Source organism: Cervus canadensis, chromosome 22, assembly GCF_019320065.1.
Source record: "Cervus canadensis isolate Bull #8, Minnesota chromosome 22, ASM1932006v1, whole genome shotgun sequence".
Classification (NCBI taxonomy): domain Eukaryota; kingdom Metazoa; phylum Chordata; class Mammalia; order Artiodactyla; family Cervidae; genus Cervus; species Cervus canadensis.
In genome coordinates, this window is record NC_057407.1 from 57,261,261 (window position 1) to 57,276,055 (window position 14,795).

At 37.7% G+C, this 14,795-nt stretch overlaps 1 protein-coding gene across 2 annotated transcripts in view; it reads left to right on the forward strand.

Annotated features, from left to right (window-relative positions):
- NEK10 (NIMA related kinase 10) overlaps positions 1–14,795 on the forward strand; it is a 290,181-nt gene that overhangs the window by 205,658 nt on the left and 69,728 nt on the right. Inside the window, exons 29-30 of one of the 2 annotated variants that reach the window (XM_043443206.1) lie at positions 9,981–10,018; positions 10,118–10,258. In XM_043443206.1, coding sequence (XP_043299141.1) covers positions 9,981–10,018; positions 10,118–10,258 — 179 coding nt within the window. The remainder of the gene's footprint in view (positions 1–9,980; positions 10,019–10,117; positions 10,259–14,795) is intronic. The other variant, XM_043443207.1, reaches the window with a different exon arrangement.

Consider the following 14,795-nt stretch of genomic DNA (forward strand, 5'->3'; position numbering starts at 1 on the left):
TTGCCCCCTTAACCTGTATTGGTCAGGTAAAATGTGAGTTGTCGGCTATTACTCATATTTGGTGCTTCAATTTCTGTTTTAGCTTATGAATTCTGCATGAGGAATTTGGTTTGTGAATACACACCAGATCTGAAGAGAGCTGAAAAGACCTTTAAGAATTTTTTAAAACCTTCCATTTCTCTGAAATTGTTTTATTGATCTGAAATGTTATTGATCAATTCCCATTTCAAAACTTTCAGAAGACACAAACTTCATTATGATAAACCTTTTCACCACAAAACATTTCTGGAACGTTTTCTTTGTGTTGGGCCATTTCTGGCTATTTTCCAGCTTGTACTGTCATAGGAAACCACCCTCTGAAGCCATAATGTCCCATTAGACATAAACATTCAGTCTGGTTCAATCTAGAGGCAGACTTCCCTCAGTTCAGTTCAGTTCAGTTGCTCAGTCGTGTCTGACTCTTTGCGACCCCATGAACTGCAGTACGCCAGGCCTCCCTGTCCATCACCAACTCCTGGAGTTTCTCCAAACTAGTGTCCATTGAGTCTGATGCCATCCAACCATCTCATCCTCTGTCATCCCCTTCTCCTCCTGCCTTCAGTCTTTCCCAACATCAGGCTCTTTTCAAATGAGTCAGCTCTTCACATCAGGTGGGTCCCTCAGACTCTGCCTAATCTTCTGTCCATTGTTTGTGTTTGTGGACCCAACACTTTTATAGTTAAAAGTTGTCATTAAGAGTTTTTTCTGTTGTGAAATTTCAGATGACTATGTTTTCTTATGATCTGTGATATAATTTCCAGAGAAATTAACAATTTTTCTGCTATACCTGTGTAATCTTGTAACTTCTAAGACTGTGGGGACAATTTCTTTTCAATATTCCATCTCCAATATCTAACACGGTGCCTACACACAGTGAGCACTTAGTAAATATTTTTGAATGAGTGAGTGAATGTGTGATGGTTATTTTTAAAGATTCCCTGAAATTTCTTAAGGAGAACTTTAAAATCATATAAAGGGGCGGCAAAGCTGAAAGAAACTCAGCATTACCAGGGAGGTCTATTTCATATATGCCCACTAGCATATTTTTTTTTCTTAAAATATCTTTTTACTGAAGTATAGTTGATTTACAATATTGTGTTAGTTTCAGATGTACAGCACAGTGACTTGTATTGTGTTAAATGTTATTACAAGATAATGGCTCTGTTTTCCTATGATGTGCAATATATCCTCGTTTCTTATCTATTATGTATATAGTAGTTTGTATCTCTTAATTTCACATTCTTTTTTTTACCATTTCTTTTTTTTTCCATTTATTTTTATTAGTTGGAGGCTAATTACTTTACAATATTGTAGTGGTTTTTGTCCTACATTGACATGAATCAGCCATGGATTTACATGTATTCCCCATCCCTATCCCCCCTCCCACCTCCCTCTCCACCCAATTCCTCTCAGTGCACCAGGCCCGAGCACTTGTCTCATGCATACAGCCTGGGCTGGTGATCTGTTTCACCCTAGATAATATACATGTTTCGATGCTGTTCTCTCTAAACATCCCACCCTCGCCTTCTCCCACAGAGTCCAAAAGTCTGTTCTGTACATCTGTGTCTCTTTTTCTGTTTTGCATATAGGGTTATCATTACCATCCTTCTAAATTCCATATATATGCGTTAGTATACTGTATTGGTCTTTATCTTTCTGGCTTACTTCACTCTGTATAATGGGCTCCAGTTTCATCCATCTCATTAGAACTGATTCAAATGAATTCTTTTTTAATGGCTGAGTAATATTCCATGGTGTATATGTACCACAGCTTCCTTATCCATTCATCTGCTGATGGGAATCTAGGTTGCTTCCATGTCCTGGCTATTATAAACAGTGCTGCGATGAACATTGGGGTGCACGTGTCTCTTTCAGATCTGGTTTCCTCAGTGTGTATGCCCAGAAGTGGGATTGCTGGGTCATATGGCAGTTCTATTTCCAGTTTTTTAAGGAATCTCCACACTGTTTTCCATAGTGGCTGTACTAGTTTGCATTCCACCAACAGTGTAAGAGGGTTCCCTTTTCTCCACACCCTCTCCAGCATTTATTGCTTGTAGACTTTTGGATAGCAGCCATCCTGACTGGCGTGTAATGGTACCTCATTGTGGTTTTGATTTGCATTTCTCTGATAATGAGTGATGTTGAGCATCTTTTCATGTGTTTTTTAGCCATCTGTATGTCTTCTTTTTAATCCCACATTCTTAAGTTATCCCTCCATTCTTCCCTCACCCCTATGGTAATCAGTTGTTTGCTTTCTACATCTGTGAGTCTGTTTTGCATAAATGTTCATTTGTATTATATATTAGATCCTAGAGAGGCTCATCAGGATTAGGAGACTGGACCACCTAAGAGCCTCTCTGGTCCCTTTAATCTTGCCTCAGGTGGTTTCATTGCTAATTTTCCTTTGATTAGCAACGGTTCTGCCCTTTGGAACTCAGAGAAGATCATGAAGTCTGGAGTCTTGCCTACAAGGAATGGGGGATAAAAAGGCCTTCCTGCCCTGGAGTCCCACAGGGCCCTGCTCAGCACAGTTCTATTAATCTTTTGTATTGCCTTTTTTTTTTTTCAATTTTATTTCTTTCTTTCTGATCTTGCTTCCCTTGTGGCTCAGCTGGTAAATAATCCATGTGCAATGTGGGAGACTTGGATTCTATCCCTGGGTTGGGAAGATCCCCTGGAGAAGGGAAAGGCTACCCACTCCAGTATTCTGGGCTGGAGAATTCCATGGACTCTATAGTCCATGGAGTCTCAAAGAGTTGGACATGACTGAGTGACTTTCACTTTCTGATCTTTACTATTTCCTTGGGTTTTGTTCTTCTTTCTCTAATTCTTGTAGGTGGTGGGTTAGGTTGTTCATTTGAAATTTTTGTTGCTTTTTGGAAAAAAACATGTATTACTTTACTCTTAGTGAGTTTCCTGCATTTCATAGATTTTATAAAATTATGGTTGTCACTTCTCAGGACATAGTTTCTGATTTCTTGTTTGATGGCATCATTAGCCCATTGGTTTTTTAGTAGGAGTTTGTTTAGTCTCCATGTGTTCATTTCCCCCTCATCTTTCTGTGGCTGATTTCTAGTTTCATGCTGTTCTGGTCAGAAAATATGCTTGAAATTTTTATTCTCTTGAGTTTGTTGAGGTTTGCTTTGTGGCCTAGTATTTGGTCTATTCTAGAGAATGTTCCATACATGCTTGACAGGAACATGGTATACTCTGGACTTTGGGGGATGTGGTATCCTGTAGATACAGTTAACTCCAACTGGTCTTTTGTCATGTAGGACCTCTGTTGTCTTATGGGTTTTCTGTCTAGAAGATCAGTCCATTGATGTCAGTGGGGTGTTAAAGACTCCTACTATTATTGTATTCCTGTCAATATCTCCCTTTATGGCTGTTAGATTTGATTTATATATATATATATATATATATATATATATATATACACACATACACACACACATATATATACTCTGATATTAGGTGCATAATCTTAATAAGTGTCATATCTTCTTCTGTTATTGATCCTCTTATCATTATATGCTATTCTTTCTTCTTCTTTCTAAACTTTGTTTTAAAGGCTATTTTTTGTGATACAAGTATCAGTCAGTTCAGTCACTCAATCGTGTCTGACTCTTTGCGACCCCATGAACCTCACAGCATGCGAGGTCTCCCTGTTGATCACCAACTACCTGAGTCCACCCAAACCCATGTCCATTGTGTCAGTGACACCACCCAACCATCTCATCCTCTGTCGTCCCCTTCTCCTCTTGCCCTCAATCTTTCCCAGCATCAGGGTCTTTTCCAATGAGTCAGTTCTTTGCATAAGGTGGCCAAAGTATTGGAGTTTCAGCTTCATCATCAGTCCTTCCAATGAACACCCAGGACTGATCTCCTTTAGGATGGACTGGTCAGACCTTGCAGTCCAAGGGACTCTCAAGAGTCTTCTCCAAAAACACAGTTTAAAAACATCAATTCTTTGGTGCTCAGCTTTCTTTATAGTCCAACTCTCAAATCCATACATGACTACTGGGAAAACCATAGCCTTGACTAGACAGACCTTTGTTGACAAAGTAATGTCGCTGCTTTTTAATATGCTATCTAGGTTGGTCATAATATTCCTTTCAAGGAGTTCACTTTCTGCCATAAGGGTGGTGTCATTTGCATATCTGAGGTTATTGATATTTCTCCTGGCAATCTTGATTCCAACTTGTGCTTCCTCCAGTTCAGCATTTCTCATGGTATACTCTGCATATAAGTTAAATAAGCAGTTTGACAATATACAGCCTTGACGGACTCCTTTTCCTATTTAGAACCAGTCTGCTGTTCCATGTCCAGTTCTAACTGTTGCTTCCTGACTTGCATACAGGTTTCTCAAGAGGCAGGTTAGGTGGTCTGGTATTCCCATCTCTTGAAGAATTTTCCACAGTTTATTGTGATCCACACAGTTGAAGGCTTTGGAGTAGTCAATAAAGCAGAAATAGACGTTTTTCTGGAACTCTCTTGCTTTTTCGATGATCCAGCAGATGTTGGCAATTTGATCTCTGGTTCCTCTGCCTTTTCTCAAACCAGCTTGAACATCTGGAAATTCACAGTTCACATATTGCTGAATCCTGGCTTGGAGAGGTTTGAGCATTACTTTACTAACGTGTGAGATGAGTGCAATTGTGCGGTAGTTTGAGCATTCTTTCAGATTGCCTTTCTTAGGGATTGGAATGAAAACTGACCTTTTCCAGTCCTGTGGTCACTGCTGAGTTTTCCAAATTTTCTGGCGTATTAAGTACAGCACTTTCACAGCATCATCTTTTAGGATTTGAAATAGTTCAACTGGAATTCCATCACCTCCACTAGCTTTGTTTGTAGTGATGCTTCCTAAGCCCACTTGACTTCACATTCCAGGATGTCTGGCTCTAGGTGAGTGTGAGTGATCACACCATTATGATTATCTGTGTCATGGAGCTCTTTTTTGTACAGTTCTTCTGTGTATTCTTGCCACTTCTTCTTAATATCTCCTGCTTCTGTTAGTTCCATACCACTTCTGTCCTTTATTGAGCCCATCTTTGCATGAAATGTTTCCTTGGTATCTCTTTTTTTCTTGATGAGATCTCTAGTCTTTCCCATTCTATGTTTTCCTCTATTTCTTTGCATTGATCACTGAGGAAGGCTTTCTTATCTCTCCTTGCTATTCTTTGGAACTCTGCATTCAAATGGGTATGTCTTTATTTTTCTCCTTTGCTTCTTGCTTCTCTTCCTTTCACAGCTATTTGTAAGGCCTCTTCAGACAGCCATTTTGCTTTATTGCATTATTTTTCTTGAGGATGGTCCTGATTCCTGTCTCCTGTATAATGCCACAAACCTCCATCCATAGTTCATCAGGCACTCTATCAGATATAGTCCCTTAAATCTATTTCTCACTTCCACTGTATAGTCATAAGGGATTTGATTTAAGTTATACCTGAATGGTCTAGTGGTTTTCCCCACTTTGTTCAATTTAAATCTGAATTTGGCAATAAGGAGTTCATGATCTGCCCTGCAAATAAATTCATCAGGGCCATCTTTCTAGATTCCTTATATATGTGGTAGAATGTGATATTTATATCTCTCTTTCTGACTTACTTCACTGTATAATAGGCTCTACGTTCATCCACCTCATTAGAACGGACTCAAATGTCTTCCTTTTTATGGCTGAGTAATATTCCATTGTATATATGTATCTCAGCTTCTCTATCCGTTCATCTGTCAATGGACATCTAGGGTGCTTCAATCTTCTAGCTATTGTAAATAGAGCTGCAATGAACATTGGGGTACTTGTGTCTTTTTCAATTTTGGTTTCTTCACGGTATATGCCTAGTAGTGGGATTGCTGGGTCATATGGTAGTTTTGTGGCTGGATCAGTTTACATTCCCACCAGCAGTGCAAGAGAATTCCCGTTTCTCCACATCCTCTCCAGCATTTATTGTTTGTAGACTTTTTGATGATGGCCATTCTGACTAGTGTGAGTTGGTATCTCATTGTAGTTTTGATTTATATTTCTCCAGTAATGAGCAATGTTGAGCATCTTTTCATGTGTTTGTTAGCTCTCTGTATGTCTTCTTTGGAGAAATGTCTGTTTAGGTCTTTTTCCCACTTTTTGATTGGGTTGTTTGTTTTTCTGGTATTGAGTTGTATGAACTGCTTGTATATTTTGTAGATTGAGTCTTTGCCAGTTGTTTCCTTTGCTATTATGTTCTCTCATTCTGAGGGTTGTCTTTTCACCTTGTTTGTAGTTTCCTTTGCTCTGCAAAAGTTTTTAGGTTTAATTGGGTCCCACTTGTTTATTTTTTATTTTATTTTCATTACTCTAGGAGGTGGGTCATAGAGGATTTTGCTTTGATTTATCTAATCGAGTGTTCTGCCTATGTTTTCCTCTAAGACCTTTTTAGTTTCTGATCTTACATTTAGGTCTTTAATCCATTTTGAGCTTATCTTTCTGTATGGTGTTAGGAAGTGTTCTAATTTCATTCTTTTGCATGTATATGTCCAGTTTCCCCAACACCACTTATTGAAAAGGCTATCTTTGTCCCATTGTATCTTCTTGCCCCCTTTGTTGATAATAAGCTACCCGTAGGTGTGTAGGTTTATCTCTGGGCTTTCTATCTTGTTCCATTGGTCTATACTTCTGTTTTGGTTTCAGTACCATACTGTCTTGATGACTGTAGTTTTGTAGTATAGTCTGAAGTCAGGAAGGTTGATTCCTTCAGCTCCATTCTTCTTTCTCAAGACTGCTTTAGATATTCACGATCTTTTGTGTTTCCATATGAATTGTGAAATTTTTTGTTCTAGTTCTGTGAAAAATGCCATTGGTAATTTGATAGGGATTGCATTGAATCTGTAGATTGTATTTGGTAGTATGGTGATTTTCACAGTATTGATTCTTCATACCCAGGAACATGAAATATCTTTCCATCTCTTTATGTTGTGTTTCATTTCTTTCACCTGTGTCTTATAATGTTCTGCATACAGTTCTTTTGTCTCCTTAGGTAGGTTTACTTCTAGATATTTTATTCTTTCTGTTGCAATGGTAAATGGAATTGATTCCTTAGTTTCTTTTTCTGATTTTTCATTGTTAGTATACAGGAATGCAAGTGATTTCTGTGTATTGATCTTGTGTCCCTCAACTTTCTGATTGGATCTTTTTTTAAAATATTTTAAAATGTTCATTGTTGAGATCAGTTCTTTTCCTTTATAAAGTTTATTATTAGTCATGTTTTAAATTCTCTTGTGGTAAATTGTTTATTTCTGTTTCATTATTTTTCAGGGGTTTTCTTGGCTTTTTCAATTGACAGTAGTTCTTCTTTTTATTTAGCTTTCTCTGTCTCTATTACTTTAGGTGAAACAGTTGTCCACTGCAGTCTTGAAATGGCTGTTTTTATGTGGGAACATCCCTCTGCACACTGTGTGTGCCTTGTACCTGCCTTTGACGGGTGAGCTGGATTTGAGGTGGATGCCAGTTATACCTTTCCTCAGGATGTGCTGGAAGCTATCCCCTTAATAGGCAGTGGTGCTAGAGATGGAGGGGCTAGAGTTGGCACCAGATCTGAGGCAGGACTTCCTCTCTGCCCAGTGGCCATCACTGCCCTGTTAGGAGTGAGGTCTGCTTTTAAATTGCCAGAGAAGAAGCTAGCTCTATCCCCTTTAAGTGGATTTTTTCCCCTCTTCCATGCACCAAGACCTTTGCTTCAGTGGCATGGGGTGCTGAAACAAGTGTGGTCTGTACATTGATGGAGATCTAATGCACTGACTGTGTAGGCATCTGCAACTCCAGTCGGATACTGACTCAGATGTAAGCCCCGTTTGTTTTTCATAGCCAATCATTTCTCTCTGCCTCTGCCACCACCCCCTACACATTTGTGGAACAACTCTGCTGGGCTAGCAGAGAGCTATGTGGACTCCTGGGATGTGTCAGAGGTTAGCTGTGGTAGAGCATCCCTATCAGAATCCGAGAAACTTCTGGGATGCTGCTTGAGTAAGCACCAGCAATGACCACTGCTGCCACTCTTGGGCTCTGCCCTGGGACCAGATTGCCTGTATGTCCCAAGAATTTTAAATTTCATTTAAATCTTTAAAATTGCATTAATATTTCTATTTAGTACATGTTTAAATAATATTTTGGTTATTTTAGTTTAAAATGTTATTAAAATTAATTTCACTTTTTTCTTTCTACTTCTTAAAACTGTGGCTACCAGAAAATTTAGACTTCTGTTTATAGTTTGCATATTTCTGTTGGACAGTGCTGGGCTTGTCTAGAGGACTAAGGTGTGGGCTGTGTTTGCCCTTGCTGAGGGGTAACCTGTATGCAAGGGAATGATTTGCTGGAACAGACGCTCTACCACTCATCTCAGTCCTGAGGCTTCTGCCCACACTCATAAGGACACTGCTAAGATTATGCCCCTCTTTGAAAATATGAGGCAGGGGTCATCCCTTTTCCTTATGTAAACATGTGACAGGTGTAAGAAGAATGTATTGCCTATGTAAAACTGATGAGTTTCATTTAGTTTTCAAGGGTCTGGAAATATGGGCTGGGAATGGGACAGAAAAAATAAATAGGATCAAGGGAGGAGTGGATTGGTGGGGAATTGGAAGGATGGAAATGGAGAGGGAAGGAGTTCACAGTTAGATGTACACACTTTGATATTATTCTAGTAATTAAGTTGAGTGGTGGGTGAATGAGTGCCAAATTTGCTATGCTTGATAACTTGGGTATGTGTTGCATGTATGTATCATTATTTCTGTGACTATAGTGAAAAGGTTGGGGTAATAGAATTATCAGTCATGTTTCTTTGTGTCTGAGTCCCCATGTCAATTCCCACTTAGTAAATACCTATCATGTGCCTTAAGCATAGAGGATGTTTGATGTACTTTGGTTGTGTTGCAGTAGCTTATGGTTCTTATAATTTGTCAGGCCATAGATGTTTCTTATTTCTTAAAAAAAAACTGTTAAGAACTTGTCTCTACTATTCTAGTAGATAAACAAGATTGAATGTTATTTATGGCTGTCCTTAGTAGGGTCTAATGACTCTTCCACTCAGCTAAAGGCCCTGAGACCAACTTGCATGATGATAAGGAAATCCTAAATCTTAGAATAGGGCAAAAAAGTGATGGTAAGAATGCTGAGAACATAAGGAAAAATATATTCCTCTTAAATGTAAAAATTATCTCATTTCTTAGGAAGAGTTATAGTTTCTTAAGACAGTAGAAATAAAGCATGGAACATACTAAATATAAAATTTTAAATGCTATTTCTTTTTCATACAAAATAAGTATTTTTGTTTTATTTTTTAAATTTATTTTTGGCTGCTCTGAGTCTTCCTTGCTGTGCTGGCTTATCTCTAGTTGGGGCGAGCTGGGGCTACTCTCTAGTTGCAGTGCGCAGGTTTCTCATTGCAATGGCTTCTCTTGTTGCCGAGTGTGGGCTCTAGGGCACATCAGCTTCCGTGGTTGCAGCACATGGGCTCAGTAGTTGTGGTTCCCAGGCTCCAGAGCACAGACTCAATAGTTGTGGCACAAGGGCTTCTTTGCTGCAAGTCATGTGGGATCTTTCTGGATCAGATATCAAAACTATGTCTCCTGCATGGCAGGCAGATTCTTTACCACTGAACCACCAGGGAAGTTAAAATATTTTGATTTTAAATGTAACAAGAAAATCATTCAAGCCTAAGATTTAGGCTTGTAATTATTCTTAGAGCTTATGAACAACTGCGATGCAACCAGATTCTTCCAATGGTCATAGAATGTCTGTTCTGCTCTGAGTTCAATTATGTCTCTTTTTTCCTTTTATTAAACTCTTGAGGACATCTTCAGGAAAAACAAACCTATATTTTCATATGGATTCATAAACCATAGTGAGATATAAGCTTTCAGTAAATGTTAGTCAAATCAAAGTTGAATAAACCTTCTCATTCTGCTTACAGAGACTTCACTGGTGGAATAGGATCCAGACCGAGACCAGGTAATTTAGCTTTGTCAGCAGTAACATCACACACACCACCCTGAACTTCAGTGCAATTTGTGTTACAGTCTCATGTCTTTCCCCCTTTTATTTCTTCAGCTTTGCTGCCTCTTGACCTGCTTCTGAAAGTGCCACCCCTCCTGCTCAGGGCCCACGTTAAGGAGCTAGAGGCTGAGTTAGTGACGGGGTGGCAGTCCCACAGCCTTCCCACTGTGATTCTCCACAGTCTCAAAGAACATGGTAGTACTTATATTAGATAACATTGGTCTCAAGCACACAATGGGTGAACACAGAATTGTGGTTGGGCCTGAATACCCAAATGATGCTTGGGAGGTAACTCTAGTACAAACAACAGGAGAATCTCGTTTCATCTGTTCATCATTTTTATATAGTTTGCCAAATTAACAGTGTCAAGGTGCTTTCTGTGTTCACTTATTTGATGAAATATATGAGCTATCTTTCTAAAGTTTGTGTTTTTGCTTTGGTAGGAATGTTAGCCAGTTGAATTTTGAAGCTAACAGTACATACCTAGTACCAAAAAATAGTAACTATGTTTTACATATGTATTTCTATAAGCTGTGCACCTATATGATATAAGAGAGTAAAGCATATCTTTTCTTCTATCTCCTTTACTCTGATGCAGATAATTCTTTTTACTTATTTTATTTGATTAAAGCAATGTTATATCAAATTGTTTCCCTAATAAGGTAGAAATTATGAATTCTTAAAGAATAACAGTTTATAGTAATTGTTTGAGAAAAAAAGAGTGTGTTCATTAACATTTCTAATTTCTATGAAAGTGGACCAAATGTTCAACAGGAACAGTAAAGTTTTTAACTAAACCTGGATAATTCAGGAAAAAAACACTTAGTGATTGTGCTTTTAACATATGTATATGACTCAAGTATAAGATTCTGTTTTACTATTTTGGTTAATTTGGAATTATTGCTTAATGTTGTTTTCACTTTAACGTCCTTAATTCGTGTTCTTTTGTAGAGTTAATACATATGAACTTTTAGGAGATGTGAGTTGATTTACTGTAATATTAGTCCATGTCTCCACATTTTTAAAATTTGCTTTGTAAGGGTTATTGACAGTTTGGGGACATTTACATGATCAGCATAGATGCTGAAAAGAGATAACTTTGTTATTAAGATGTCCAAAACATTATTAAGATGTTATGTTGACTATGCCCCACTCCAGCTATTTTGGTACAAGGTAAGTTCATAATATAGCCATGAAGCTAAAATGATTGTTATTGATTAATTTTATAACAGTGAGATCAAAACACATACATATGTAAGCAATTTGAAGTTCAGTTGTGATTCATAAAAAGAATTACTTTTCCTAAAGGATATGTTGAGTTAGTTAGTTCAAGACTTGACTATGTCTGCAAAGTTAATCAGATCTCTGGATATTTTAACAAACTCTTTAGCATAGATAACATGTAATATATTTCTTAGACCTACAGTTTGTTATACTATCTACTTTTTAAACATTTACCAATTCATGCATTTATTTTTTTTTCTTTTTTATATTGTAGTGGGTTTTGTCATACATTGACATGAGTGAGCCACGTAGTTACATGTATTCCCCATCCTGATCCCCCTCCCACCTCCCTCTCCACCCAATTCCTCTGGGTCTTCCCAGTGCACCAGGCCCGAGCACTTGTCTCATGCATCCAACCTGGGCTGGTGATCTGTTTCACTATAGATAATATACATGCTGTTCTCTCTAAACATCCCACCCTCGCCTTCTCCCACAGAGTCCAAAAGTCTGTTCTGTACATCTGTGTCTCTTTTTTCTGTTTTGCATATAGGGTTATCATTACCATCTTTCTAAATTCCATATATATGTGTTAGTATACTATAATGTTCTTTATCTTTCTGGCTTACTTCACTCTGTATAAGAGGCCCCAGTTTCATCGATCTCATTAGAACTGATTCAAATGAATTCTTTTTAATGGCTGTGTAATATTCCATTGTGTATATGTACCACAGCTTCCTTATCCATTTGTCTGCTGATGGGCATCTAGGTTGCTTCCATGTCCTGGCTATTATAAACAGTGTTGCGATGAACATTGGGGTGCACATGTCTGTTTCAGATTTGGTTTCCTCAGTGTGTATACCCAGAAGTGGGATTGCTGGGTCATATGGCAGTTCTATTTCCAGTTTTTTAAGAAATCTCCACACTGTTCTCCATAGTGGCTGTACTAGTTTGCATTCCCACCAACAGTGTAAGAGGTTCCCTTTTCTCCACACCCTCTCCAGCATTTATTGCTTGTAGACTTTTGGATAGCAGCCATCCTGACTGGCGTGTAATGGTACCTCATTGTGGTTTTGATTTGCATTTCTCTGATAATGAGTGATGTTGAGCATCTTTTCATGTGTTTGTTAGCCATCTGTATGTCTCCTTTGGAGAAATGTCTGTTTAGATTTTTGGCCCATTTTTTGATTGGGTCATTTATTTTTTCATGGAATTGAGGGCTTGCAGGGTTGCTTGTATATTTTTTGAGATTAATCCTTTGTCTGTTTCTTCATTTGCTATTATTTTCTCCCAATCTGAGGGCTGTCTTTTCACCTTACTTATAGTTTCCTTTGTAGTGCAAAAGCTTTTAAGTTTCATTAGGTCCCATTTGTTTAGTTTTGCTTTTATTTCCAATATTCTGGGAGGTGGGTCATAGAGGATCCTGCTGTGATTCATGTCAGAGAGTGTTTTGCCTGTGTTCTCCTCTAGGAGTTTTATAGTTTCTGTTCTTACATTTAGATCTTTAATCCATTTTGAGTTTATTTTTGTGTATGGTGTTAGAAAGTGTTCTAGTTTCATTCTTTTACAAGTGGTTGACCAGTTTTCCCAGCACCACTTGTTAAAGAGGTTGTCTTTTTTCCATTGTATATCCTTGCCTCCTTTGTCAAAGATAAGGTGTCCATAGGTTCGTGATTTATCTCTGGGCTTTCTATTCTGTTCCATTGATCTATATTTCTGTCTTTGTGCCAGTACCGTACTGTCTTGATGACTGTGGCTTTGTAGTAGAGTCTGAAGTCAGGCAGGTTGATTCCTCCAGTTCCATTCTTCTTTCTCAGGATTATTTTGGCTATTCGAGGTTTTTTTTGTATTTCCATACAAATTGTGAAATTATTTGTTCTAGTTCTGTGAAAAATACCGTTGGTAGCTTGATAGGGGTTGCATTGAAGCTATTGATTGCTTTGGGTAGTATAGACATTTTGACAATATTGATTCTTCCAATCCATGAACACAGTATGTTTCTCCATTTGTTTGTGTCCTCTTTGATTTATTTCATCGGTGTTTTATAGTTTTCTATGTATAGGTCTTTTGTTTCTTTAGGTAGATATACTCTTAAGTATTTTATTCTTTTTTGTGGCAATGGTGAATGGTATTGTTTCCTTAATTTCTCCTTCTGTTCTCTCATTGTTAGTGTATAGGAATGCAAGGGATTTCTGTATGTTAATTTTATATCCTGCAACTTTACTATATTCATTGATTAGCTCTAGTAATTTTCTGGAAGAGTCTTTAGGGTTTTCTATGTAGAGGATCATGTCATCTGCAAACAGCGAGAGTTTCACTTCTTCTTTCCTATCTGGATTCCCTTTACTTCTTTTTCTGCTCTGATTGCTGTGGCCAAAACTTCCAAAACTATGTTGAATAGTAGTGGTGAGAGTGGGCACCCTTGTCTTTTCCTGATTTCAAAGAAATGCTTTCAATTTTTTTTCACCATCTGAGGTGTGCCTTTGCTGGTGGGTTTGTCATATATAGCTTTTATTATGTTGAGGTATGTTCCTTCTATTCCTGCTTTCTGGAGAGTTTTTAATCACAAATGGATGTTGAATTTTGTCAAAGGCTTTTTCTGCATCTATTGAGATAATCATATGGTTTTTGTCTTTCAATTTGTTAATGTGGTGTATTACATTGATTGATTTGTGGATATTAAAGAATCCTTGCATTCCTGGGATAAAGCCCACTTGGTCATGGTGTATGATTTTTTTAATATGTTGTTGGATTCTGTTTGCTAGAATTTTGTTAAGGATTTTTTGCATCTATGTTCATCAGTGATATTGGCCTGTAGTTTTCTTTTTTTGTGGCATCTTTGTCTGGTTTTGGAATTAGGGTGATGGTGGCCTCATAGATAGTTTGGAAGTTTACCTCTTCTGCAATTTTCTGGAAGAGTTTGGAGTAAGATAGGTGTTAGTCTTCTCTAAAATTTTTGGTAGAATTCAGCTGTGAACAGCCATCTGGTCCTGGGCTTTTCTTTGCTGGAAGATTTCTGATTACAGTTTCGATTTCCTTGCTTGTGATGGGTCTGTTAAGATCTTCTATTTCTTCCTGGTTCAGTTTTGGAAAGTTATACTTTTCTAAGAATTTGTCCATTTCTTCCAAGTTGTCCATTTTATTGGCATAGAGCTGCTGGTAGTATTCTCTTATGATCCTTTGTATTTCAGTGTTGTCTGTTGTGATCTCTCCATTTTCATTTCTAATTTTGTTAATTTGGTTCTTCTCTCTTTGTTTGTTAATGAGTCTTGCAAATGGTTTGTCAATTTTGTTTATTTTTTCAAAAAACCAGCTTTTAGCTTTGTTGATTTTTGCTATGGTCTCCTTTGTTTCTTTTGCATTTATTTCTGCCCTAATTTTTAAGATTTCTTTCCTTCTACTAACCCTGGGGTGCTTCATTTCTTCCTTCTCTAATTGCTTTAGGTGTAGAATTAGGTTATTTATTTGACTTTTTTCTTGTTTCTTGAGGTAAGCCTGTAATGCTATGAAC